Genomic DNA, 12,743 nt, shown 5'->3' on the forward strand with positions numbered 1-12,743 from the left:
CTGAAATAACAAAACCATACATATCTAGCAGTCCTTATGAAGCATCACATATGCAATCAGCTGGAGAAGGAGCAAATTCTTTAGCTCCTTCAAGAAATGGTCATTTTCCTGAATAACACACAAAGGCACAGTGTGTCAAGGCACAGCATGTCAAGTCACAGTCCTTAATAATGTCCCCAGAAGGAGACTTGATTGACCTGCCTCACTACTTGATATTATTAGATGAGACTATTTTTACACTACACGTATCTCAAATGGACATTAAACACACACTGAGCAATGTATAAACTTATGGTCAAAAAATTGAATAAACACACTCAAATAATAATAATTTTATATTTTCAGAACAAGTCAACAGTGTAAATTATATTGGCATGTAGTATAAAAAAGACCAAGTTCTAAGGAATTAATTTGAAAAAAAACAAAAACAAAACAAAAAAAAAAACACAAACAAAAAAACTACAAGCAAAGAACATACATCATTTGAGTCGACTGAACTAGTTAACAGAGCATCTTATTAAATAAAGAATTATTATCACTCTAATGTTTAAAATGAATAAATAATTATCAGCTTACTTCTTTCTTACCATTGTAGGTTATCCTTGGTTTTGTCAAACACATCACAAGATGTAAATCCATTTCATCAGAAGATACAAATTTTGAACATACGGGGCACTTGAATCCTATGGAAAATAAAAATGTGTGAGTACACTCAACAGCGTTGCAAATATGTATATTCAAGCCAAGAAACTATTCTGCACACATTAAAAGACAAAAAAAAAAATACCTGGCAGCTTTTCAGTTTTGAGCTAACATTTCTTACATGACTATAATTACCTTGATTTCATAAGATCTCAGAATGAACCATTGTTTCTGCAAATTGATCCGTTGCCAATTGCCAACATGTCAGCACCTCTGGAACACAAACCTTCCTAACAACTCTAAGAACAGTTTAAGACAGAACAAGAGGATAATATGACTCTACTAAAACAGAAATTATAAATGTGTAGAGAACATAGCTGTTAAAATCTGAACTTGGGCAGGAACCCTGAATTAACATCTTCATTTTTTCTAGGAATAGCATTGAAAGTTTAACAAAGGATCTCAGTTTTACATCTCGTCACGCAAGATGCAGCATCTTTTACTAGTCTGGGGCACAGGGAAAACATTAACTTAGGGGTGTTGCCTCACCTACCAAATCACTAATATTTCCTGTAGCACTGAATTTCTCTCATCCTAGCCAAGCATGACCTTGCTTAGCTTTTGAGATCACAGCCTGAGGCAATATGGGGTAAAGAATAATTAAGACAGTCTGGATTGTGATGCAACTGCATAATAGTCCATGACAAAACTGCTTAATACTTTAATTTATGTCATTACCAAAGACAGCAGTCTTCCAGTTAAAGGACAAGATTGGTTGGACAAGTTTTACGGTCCACAGAAAACTCTGAGAAAAGTCCGTCTGGTTTTGATCTGCTGAATAATTAATATACAAGTGAGAGACAAAAAGCCACCAACAGGGACCTTGATGTGTAACAGCTGTTAAGGGGTATACCTACAGGACAACATACAGCAAAAATATCTAAATCCATGCTCAGTGCAAAGGAGCAACTTTTCTTTAATGCCCTTGAAAAGTAATGATGCAGGCATGGAGGGCCACTGCACCTTCCAGCAACATCTACATCTGGGCCTGCTCCCACATGTTTTGGTTTGCTGCCCCTTACTTTTGTACTTCTAACCTTGGGCATCCACAATGAACCAAGTCAGTCAAGAGTAACAAGTGATTTGATGCTGCACTTTCAAGTTACTGATGCCTGAGAATTTTGATCTTTACTGTTAATTATTGTCCAAATGTAAATCAAGCAACTAACCTAAAGCATTAGCACTTGACAGAAGTAATGCACTCCATCAGTCACACAATTATTTTTATTTCTTTAGTGCAGCTAGTAGGAAGCAAGTCAAAGCAGATAACTGCTAACAACCATGAGGAACTCTGAGCAGTAGCTGTGCATGTACTAGAAACCACTTCCTGAGTAAAGTACAGCTCTTAAGCTTCCCATTTTAGTCATAAGAAGTTCATATGTATTTCTTCTTGTGTCAGTCTTACACTTCAGTTTAAATATTGTTCTTCTCCTTATTTTTAATCCTCCTCCCCCAACCCACATATTTACAAACAACAGTTACAACCACAGGTTAATCAGCATACAACAGCCAAACTCATCTTTTGGAAAAAGCAAGTTGAAAGGACTAATTTACTTGTAGAAAGCTTTGTCAGTGACCATTCAGCCACTGTGTAGCCTCCTGACCCTAGGCTGCATCTCAACATGACTAAAATAAGAATTAATATCTCAGTCCTCCAAGCACTCAAAACCACCCGTAACTGTTTTGTTATGGTTTTCTTCAAAACCCTGAGAACTCAGGCTAAATTTTCTCTCAACCTTTATCAGTCTAATACAGCTGATTACTCTTAAGTCTAGTCAAAACCTACTAAGATTCAGGCATTATTCTCATTTATATGCTTCTGTAAGGCATTGTTGGCAACATATTTTGATGTGAAAAAGCACATGGCTTCCTTATATACTACAGTCTGAATCCTGCTGTGCCAGAGGGGAGTGTTTGCATTACAGCAAGTTAACATTTATGTTCAAGGCTAGTTAAGCACCAGGACAGTCATTAACAGGTTCCTTCTGCTTTCTGGACAGAACCCTTCTAGCTTATTCCCTAGGGTCATCATCACACCTAATTGGGAGTGACAGAAGGCCAGGAAAATCATCACTAGGTCTTTAGAACCACTGTTAAAGTTAACAGTGTTATTAAGAAGGCAGATATCCCAGGAATGCTTAGAGACAATACTTAAATCCAAATAAGAGAGTAGGGAGAGCTTGGGTAGATGATGATGACAATAATAATGCTTTTACTTCAAATCATGCTTAAAGATAGGCATCTGTGAAAAATCTTACTGGTTATCCACCTAGAATATTCAGCTGAATGTGCTTATACTACCATGTATCTGCCCCTAAACCTAGTAAACAGTCTACATTCTAGCAATATAGTAAGTATTTTAACAGTACAGTATCTTGTGGCTTTTCCAGTGTCAAAGGGTATCTGAAGGTAATAGTTAAACTACAAATATCCTCCCGACACAGCAAGTCTGGGATATCTGACTGCTGTAGCTCTAGTCAGAGTACAGAACAGTACACTGAAAAACCCAAGAAGAGGACATGACACTTAACTAAGCCTTATGGACCAACTAAGCTGCCAGTGGTAAAGGTAGCTTTGTGGAAAATAAATTTTTTTCAGTGATCAGCACCAGCTGCATGCCAGAGACTAGCAAAACAGCAGAAAAAGAGCCTTGAGCTCACAACACTCACTGAAACACTTTTCAAATATAAGTGAAATCCAACTTCTCATTCCTTCACAATGTTCTGCTGCAATAACCAGCTCTTGGATTTATCCATCTTCCTCAAGAGATGCACAGTGCATGTTTTGTGTGAAGAAAATTACCATTCCCAACTCCTTTAGTAACCCCAAAGAGCAAATTATTTTGACTGTAGACATAATATTTACTTTATTTTTAACTCTATTTGAAAAATATAAATAACTGAACAATCGACACTGTCCACAAGCCAGTTAAAGGTGCTTAAAAAAGGCTGGTATTTTCCCACATTTCCTCAAATCAGAAGGCAATAGTTTCATGACCCAGTTTACAATTAAGTACTCTGCAAGAACAAAGGCTCTATTGTACCACTGCCCAGAAGGCTAACAACATTTATAGCCTATGTTTGTTTTTACCACCAGTCTCAAGGAACAATTCCGAAAACTTGAAGAAAGTTTCATATTACTTTAACAGTCAGCAACAGGTCAAAAATAACTTGCTCTCTACATGACTTGTTTTACCAAGTTTTGCAGATAATGCATTCACAGACATTTGGACAACAAAGTGGAAGTAGTCATCAGATGAGGTGGCATCACGTGAAGTGTCCTCTAAAAACTACAAAACTCAATTAACTACTTGCTCACTCTCTTTAGAAGGAGAGCGCAAAAGATAACGTATAGTTCTAGGTAAAAATCCAGCTCTTATGAAGGTGTTGGTTTCACAGCATCCCTTATCCTCATCCAAGGTGAGGAACTATCACCCTTATATTACGATCATCACTGTTTGTCAGCGTATCACTGTAAAGCTGTCCTTCCTTCTCCCATAGTAGAGAGGACATTGCCTGTGATACGGCTGAAGTGGAGGGAAGAACCACCTCCCACCCCATTCTCTTTCTTCACAGCACCAAAACTGAGCAAGCACACACCTCTAGCTGACTTTACAACTGCACGCTTAAGAGGCGTGGAAACCATCGACAGGGACAGGTCGATGGGTGGCCACTCATTCTATCCGCACCAATTTCAACCTCTTATTGATATCTTACTGTGTTTGCCTTGCTTTGCAAACATCAGACTGTTTAACTTGCAGTTCAGCGCATAGCAAAGCAAACAAAAACCATTCAACAAATAACAAACTCCTGGACCTCTATAATTTTTGCAAAATCATGTTGGCACTCATTCTGGAACATGTACTTTGTGGTGGGAAAAAAAGAAAAAAAAAAGAACTAAAAGCTTCCAGACAATACAGTGCAGAGTGTCACAGAATTGCACATAAAGAAAACATGTTAAAGTGGTATTAGACTTGCATGGAAGAATGGATGATCCTTTTTGTCAACAAACAGTTGTAGCAAGAAGTAACCACGAATGAAATCTACACAAATGCAAAAGACTGCATCAGTCTGGTGAGAGTAACCTTTCAGGAGAAAACATCTCAACTGGAACACTGCCAAAACCAAACTAAAACTATGAATCCAGCTGTTCTTTTAAAGTAAATATGCAACACATTCGAATTTTAAGTTTTTGTATCCTTGTGTTTTCAAATAAGATGGATAAATCTATCTTGGTTACATTTGAAGAATTCATAAGAAAAGAGAAATCCTTGCATACATACACTTTCCTAAAATGTATTTGACAATAAGAAGCCTGACAAATGTTACTTACATATTTGCACTTGTTCTTTGGTACTCAGAAGTACAGACAATCTGGAAGCACAGTATCTAGTAAATATGATGATATGTGGGTGGTATGCAAGATTACTGTCATACAAATAAAGCCTGCATAATGATGCTAAACCAAAACACCACCAATACTCTCCCCTCAAAATAAAAAAAATAATAAGAAAAAAAAAACACAAAACCAAAACCAAGAAAAAAAAAACAACGAACCAAAAAGACCTCACATAATCAGAGAAACGTGCCAGAACGGACTTCAAGAGGTTACCAAGTCTATTCCATACTGGGAAACAGTTAAACGGACTTAAAGGATTTAATGTCTTAAAAATCAACTAGTGAAAGATTTTACAGACATCCTAGACAACCTACAGTGCTGATCAGCTATTCCTAGAGAGTTAGAAAAATCTTCCTTTATGTCTAATCCTTCTGGCATCCTTCACTTAAAAAAAGGCTGATTACTTCTTATGTGTTCAGTAGACACGGAAAAGAGTCGGTAACTGTCCTCAGTATAAAAAAAAACACAGTCACACTGGAAAACGTGTGCCCTTCATCTTTTTCCCCTAGTCTGAAAAAAAACAAGTTACTCTAATCTTTCCTCACAGGCCACGTTGCCTAGACCTTTTACTCCTGTTGCTGTCCTCTGGACTCTCTCCAACCTTAACGTATTGCATTGCCAAGAACTGGGCAGAGCTTTCAGGCTAAGACTTCACAAGTCCTAAGCAGAAATTAATAATTACCTATCACATTGTTCTGTTACATTAGGTGTTGAATATCTACACAGAAATCTATCTATACATAGAGATATCTCCTTTATGTGTGTGTATGTAGGTACATACATTTTAAACAAATCAACAGATTATTCGCTCATTCCTCTCATGGCCCATAACAATCCCTAAATCCTCAGCAGAACTGTTACAAGCCAGGTCCCATTTTTTAGTGATACGTTTTATTTCTGCTCACATTCAGTAATTTTCACCTGACTTTTTAAATCAATTATGAACATTTTTCTCACATGTTAAAAAAATTATGAGCTCCAATTTTGCCCTCCATAGTGCTTTCAGGTCTTACAAGTTTGGCACTGTATTTCCTTTTTTAAAGTGCCCACCCTCCAAAAAACTATGATTGAAAACTGACCTAAAGTAGACCACAGTGATACTTGAATTGCTCTCCTAGAACAGTTACAGGATGTTTTTTCAACTATTTTAGCATCCACCTACTTTTTCACCTAGACCATATTCTCTAAATTTGCTAATGAGAATATAAAGCAGAATAGCATAAATATTTTATTAAAGAATAAGTATAATGCCTCTACTTCTTCCACTTCTTTCTTTTGTATTCAAGTGTGTAGAGGACTAGGAAGTGAGATTGTAAGAACAGCAGAAAAATAGACGGAAATAAATCAGATTCTTCGTGAGTAACAACAGTCCCGGTCAAGTCAAACTTCTGTTACTCCCTTCTTTTGTAATCTAATTTGTAAAACTTAAAGAAGAAAACCAAAACAAAATAAAACAAAACTACTCCAGTAAAGACTACATGGTCTGTCAGAGTTACATGGCCACAGAATTCTCTCTTCACCTCACACAGCTGAAATGGAAAGACAGAGTGAGTAACTCCTTAAGCTCAAAACCATGGGGCTCTGTACATTACTTTAATGCAGCTAACATCTGGCACAGCAGCTTTACCCTTACCATCAAAGAGAATATAAAGATTACTTCACACTAAATTCAAGGACAGAGAACTGACATTTTAAAAATGTCTAATTTAGAAGGTAAGAGAAAAAAGAGCATTACAAATTCCCAGGGAACCCTCTATAGGAGAATTTCTAGGTGCTGTAGCTCCCAGTACAAGTGGCTACTCAGAGAAAGTCTGCCATTTTACGTGAAGAAGTATTTTATTAAGAGAGAAAACGTCTTGGTGAAAAGATACATCTAGTTCTCTAGTTTCCATCCTTCCTTATGCTGCCAGTGGCCTAAGCTGGGAGAACACAGCACCATCTGGAAAGACTTCTGGAGAAGAAAAGAAATAAAGAAATACTCCCCTCAGTTTGGAAGAGAATAGGAGATCAAATAGAAATAAGGAACACAATACAAACATTCCAAACACTGTCTTTTCCAGAAAACTGAACCAGGATAAGCACAAATAATTTCTTCTCATCACCTACTGATTTTGTGCTCATAATCTGGAAGGGTTTTCTTCCTCGCTTTTGTGACATAAAACTGAATTAAACACACTTGTGAATTCCTTGAGGGAAATGAGGGATTCTCTCTTGTATTTTCCAATTTAGAGTTTCCACAGCACTCGGTGAGAAAGTAGGGGGATATATAAAATGGGGAATAAAAACAAACCTGAAACTTATTTTAGTTAAGGAGCCCACAGAATAATTAGAGAAGATATGTTTGGATAATACATAATCTCCTAAACAAAAACTTATGAAAGACAGAATCTTACTACATAACTTCTTTAGCTCCCTTCATCTTGGTAATTGGGAAAGTGAGATCCTCAGTAGCAATCACTGAAAAATAACACAGTACAGAATGAAGAGGAGAAATTGAACACAACACATTCTTATTCATAAATAAAGCCTTTATCAGCCGCACAACTTCAGGTGTCTAATACCAATGTAAAAGTAACATGTGACGATGATTATAATTGACAGCTGCTCATTTTTAGAAACTGCAACACAATAAATACGACCACTAAAAGAGATTTTTAAAGCCCTATGTTAAATATCTTGCAAATCAGAAGATGAAATTACAGGTGGTTAAAGATCTGTGGAAAGACTGATTTCACCTCTTACTACAAAAATAAGAACAGTTGCTATTAGAGGAAGAGCTTTTTAAGAGTGACATTTTAGACTGATGCAAGCATCCAACAAAGAGAGGAGGAAAGACCTCCTTAACTCCACCTGTGTTTGTGGGTGGGTGAGTGTTACCTCCACATCCCATCATCCATAGGGATCTCTAGTCAAGGTAGAGGAGAGAATGCTCAAGTCTCCTTCATCCAAATTCCTAGAGTCTTTGCACTTTCAAACAGACAAGCACACAAACAAAAACAGTTCTTAAAGTGACTGTAAGCTATTAATTCACTCTTTAACCTACTACTTTATTAACTGTATTTCAGACATGTCCCCCCCACCACAGAAACGGAACAGAAGCAACTGAAGTGTGAATATAAACTTATGTTGGGGGTTGCGTTTGGTAGATTTAAAGGTAAGAGCAAGCCTCAGTTTTCATGTAAAAAGGCTCCATCCACACCCTAAATCCAGATGATTTCAGATTTTAGCTTACTACATTTGAGAAGTATATTTTCAACTAGCAACCAAAAACTCCACTTATCAACACGACTTTCCCCTGAAGAATACCATTAATTTCCACAGAACCTTTCCCAAGGGAGAGAACCCAAGGGAACACACTTTCTCTTTCATACAGGTGTGATGACCACCTTCCAAAATGTGAATCAAGGGCAACAATGGAAAGAATCTTTTCCCCCCTCATGCCTATTCATCGATAGACCTCAGGCAAGCACAGATAAGACCAACGTCCCCTTCTAGCCATACTGGCAGAGTAACGCCAGTAGTATGGGAAGAAACTAGCTCTATCAGCATTTCAGAGGCTTCTGTACACAAGTGGGGATCTTGCCACTTTGGAGGAATCTTGTGGAGCACAACAAAGTTGTCTGAATACACAGTTAAGGCGGGCTGGACACATTTTGAAGCCAAATCAGCTACCTTACTCATAAAGCAAGTAGCCAGAAAACATGGTCACCAGTTTGGGGCACAAATGAATTTTATTACACATGGCAGGCAAGATTAACCTGTCTAACAAGCTTAGTTCTTGCATTAACAGATGATGACAAAGCTCACTGCAAGTCAGCTTGGAGGTCTGTAAACTTTATGCAAATGAAAAGCCTTAAAATTCTTTACTTTAGAGATATTACATATTCCCCTTGATTTTTTTTAATTCTTAACTCACCTATCACAGTTCACGGAGGAAGAATTCTCTCTCATTCCTAGTCTCTCCTGAACCTATAATTATTTTTTTTTTCCCCTTTCTTCCTTAATCTTCCTACTCCCTCAATTTTCTCTCATTGCCTGGAGCAGTATTTTCCTCAAACACCTGGAAAAGGTCATTCCACTCATCATTTCACAATGAAAGCTGGGGAAGATGGACAGGATAATGGTGTTCTACTGACAGAAGTAGACTCTTCTGCAGTAACTGAGTAATTTGGCAAGCCAACTACTAATTTTTAAGTACAGGGAAACAGTTTGTCTACACTCCCCTTCTCTTCTTCACACTGTCAATAAAGTCACTATTTTCAAAAACATACCAGGGTTAAAGAGAAAGTTTCCGTTGAAAAAATCACATAATTTAGAATGAAGTATAGGAAGAGCTGCTCCAAGATCAGAAGAAAGAATGAAGTCCTACTTTCTGAAAATGCACAGATGTCAATATCTTGAAAGCTTGTACTGTACAACGCAACAAATATGATTAAAATTACATAAAGCATGATGATAAGAGAGGAGAGGGTGGCTATATCATGCTGAGAGTATATTTAATGATACCTAAAAGGGAAGAGGTATGATGTGAAAACAGCTGAATAATGGTTGACAAGGATGACTAAACTGAACATGTGAAACAGAGCATCTTGTCTGACGCAGAGAAGTCTTCTGAGCAAACTGTCCAAAATGCATACGAGGTCTTACAAAAAAGAAATGGGAGAGACAAAGTAAACACTGCACTTGAAACGCAGCAGACAGGAACAAAGGAGCAAGCCCCAGGAGAAGGCAGCATCTTACAAGTCAGCACAAATAACGATGCTGCTTGAAAGCATGCAGAAGACAAAGTCTCTTGGAGAATCTGAAAACTATTACTCTACTACACAAACAAGACGATAATGGAGACCTGAGAAAGCACAGCATTTACAGACAATTGGTCTGTTGTCTACAAAGTTTTTACCAAAGGAAGTGAGGGTAAAAAAAAGAAGTCCTCACTAAGGCAAAACTTTGTAAAGTCTGATTTAGTTGAAATACTTACCAATAACCTACTTGTTCCTGCAGAAATAGAGGTAGCAGTGACAAAGAAAAAAGGGGAAAACCAATCAATGACAAAAAAGTCAGAGTACAAAATATTAAAGATTACAACTGGGAAGAATATATGTAAATCAAAAATTAAATTATTATGTGGGATGTTTTCAGGAGTTTAAATATTAATTCTAAATATAATGTTTAATTTTTCGACAGCAACATTAAATTATATATCAGAAGTAGTTATAATTACATTTATCATTCAGTATAGCAGAAAAATTATACCTATTAAAAGAACAGTTTCAAGAAAGTCAAGGAGAAATGCTTCAAAACACACTTGTTTTCTTGTGCTTTTCATCTCATTTTTTAATCACACACACAAGAGTTTATTACCTAAGCACAACAACAGACCTGCCTGCATTATTAAGCTATTTTCCTTCTCTAGCTCTCAAAATAGCAGTCCTCCACAAAGAGCACCAATTTCTTAATTCTGCAGGGAAACATTTAACCTGTGGCCTAATTTACTTTCATTCACTTGAAACTGGTTAGAGTAGAGTAAGTATAGTTGGTTGGTTGTTTCTTTATTTGGATTTGTTTTGGGTTTTTTCCCCAGAGTAAAGTGTGACTTATGAACAATGACTGAGCTTTGTGGAAAAGTCTGGGCTAAAAACTATCATTCATCCTCAGCACAAAGGAATTTTGCTTAAGGACTAACTTTTTTAAAGTACTGACATCTCTGCTTATCATAAAGCAGCCTTTTGTTTTTAAATAGAAAAATTACCTAAGAGAAGTTCACTCTGCATTGGTCCCTCCAAGTCTTCCAATTTGGAAAATATTTACCTTAGTGCATAGACTATTGTAGAAACTAGGATGTAGGTTCATAAGAAGCCAGACTTTTAACAGAATAATTAAAAAGAATCTTACAAAATGAGAAGACCACCAAAGGTTACAAACCGCGTAATTCCAGAAAGTATACATTGGAATCAGATCATTAAATCCTTCAGTATTAACAGAATTTAAATGTTTAATATGAATTATGTACAAATTTTGATAAAATGCGAGAGCAGTTTCTTAAGTTTGAATGATATGCATTTATGTATTATAATGACTAGTTTTGCAAAAGTTCCTATTTCTAAGACAGAACATTATAATAACATTTGGGGAAGTACCATAGTGAAGAAAGCATGCAAAATGCCTAATAAGAGGACTAGTAAAGATGATACATAATTGGTTCAGAAAAAAATAGAACTGAACCTATAAAGAAATAACCCCCCAACCAAGTTTTCTTAACTACTGTCAGCAAAAGCTGAAGAAAATCAAGCTATTGACTTACATGCTTTAAACATATCAATCATGACAGATCAGTCTATATTTACAGTCTTGTACGTCTATTAAGAGAGTATAGAACCCATTTCATAGTCTGCAAAATCTTAAAGAACATCCATAAATCACAAACCAACCAAACTTTCAAATGACATGCCACATCATTCCTACCACAGCAACTAAGTCAGCAGTGTAATTCTTGCTTTTTCATGGTTAAGATGCCACTGTTTGAACAAACTGTTAAGCAGTATTTTCTGTATCACTCACATTTTAAATGATCATCATAGAAAATGCTACTGTGCATTTTTTATTTTTCACTGTTTACAATCGCTGCATTGGCCAATCAGGCAAATTTTTGAGAAATCTGATTAGTTACCAATTTTAAACATCTATACTTAGAAGAGAAACATCTCGTTTACATTAAACAGATCATTCTAGTAAGATGCACATATGCATGTATACACACACACAGAGCATAGACTGTACATAAGTTTTAACAGGGATGTGCAGTTGGAACAAATTAAATTAAATGATATTTTGACTTTCAGCAGTTTGAAAAATGACATGGTAACTCAAATGCTTTTACGTATCCAATTACAGATTCTCTGTAAAAAGTATACACTTTTATTAGTTTACTCATCCATAATGCTAATGAAGGTAGCAGAACCCACAACTATTTAAGAAGTATATTTTGTTCTTCACAGCTCAAACAAAATCATGATCTGTCATTTGATAGATACATATATTTATATATATATAAGCATTATACATAAAAAAAGGAGACACTGTCTCAGGTTTGAATACTGAGAGAGCATGAAACTGCAACATGCTAATGAGTTATATTTTAATAAGAAATGGGTGTTGGGTTTTGTTTGCATTTGTGGTTTGTTTTGGTTTGGGTTTTGTTTGTTTTTTAAACAACTGACTAAAGAGCGATCACAGTTAGTATTCATATTTCAGGAATGTCCTTATAAGATCAGGATCACAGTGTGGCAAGTGTTGTAAATACGTTTGTTCACATACATGTGTATTCAACCCTCTTCTGAAGAGCTTACACTCTAAAATAGACAAGAAAAAGCAACGATTACAATGGAAGCAATTTCTCCATTATATACTTTAGAAAAGCAGTAAGAAACTTGCTCTGTCTTACACAAAGTCAAACAATTCTCATAAGTCTCTAGATGTCACCTTATATAAAAATACCTATTTGCCCACAATGACACTGAGACAAGGGTCACAGAAAAAATAAATCATGAGATAAATTTGCTCTGCCTTTCCATGCAGCACTGCCTTCTCAACCAGAGCCTTACCTAATGAATTAGCAAGGCTCTACCACAGATCCCTAAAACACA

General features: G+C 36.3%; 1 protein-coding gene across 2 annotated transcripts in view; it reads right to left on the reverse strand.

The window, feature by feature from the left end:
- Positions 1 to 12,743, reverse strand: part of ZNRF2 (zinc and ring finger 2) — a 56,789-nt gene that overhangs the window by 24,383 nt on the left and 19,663 nt on the right. The window contains exons 2-3 of one of the 2 annotated variants that reach the window (XM_042806559.1): positions 10,090 to 10,095; positions 588 to 683 (exon numbers count right to left, since the gene is read on the reverse strand). In XM_042806559.1, coding sequence (XP_042662493.1) covers positions 588 to 683; positions 10,090 to 10,095 — 102 coding nt within the window. The remainder of the gene's footprint in view (positions 1 to 587; positions 684 to 10,089; positions 10,096 to 12,743) is intronic. The other variant, XM_042806560.1, reaches the window with a different exon arrangement.

Source organism: Tyto alba, unplaced genomic scaffold (assembly GCF_018691265.1).
Source record: "Tyto alba isolate M040663 unplaced genomic scaffold, T.alba_DEE_v4.0 Super-Scaffold_46, whole genome shotgun sequence".
NCBI lineage: Eukaryota > Metazoa > Chordata > Aves > Strigiformes > Tytonidae > Tyto > Tyto alba.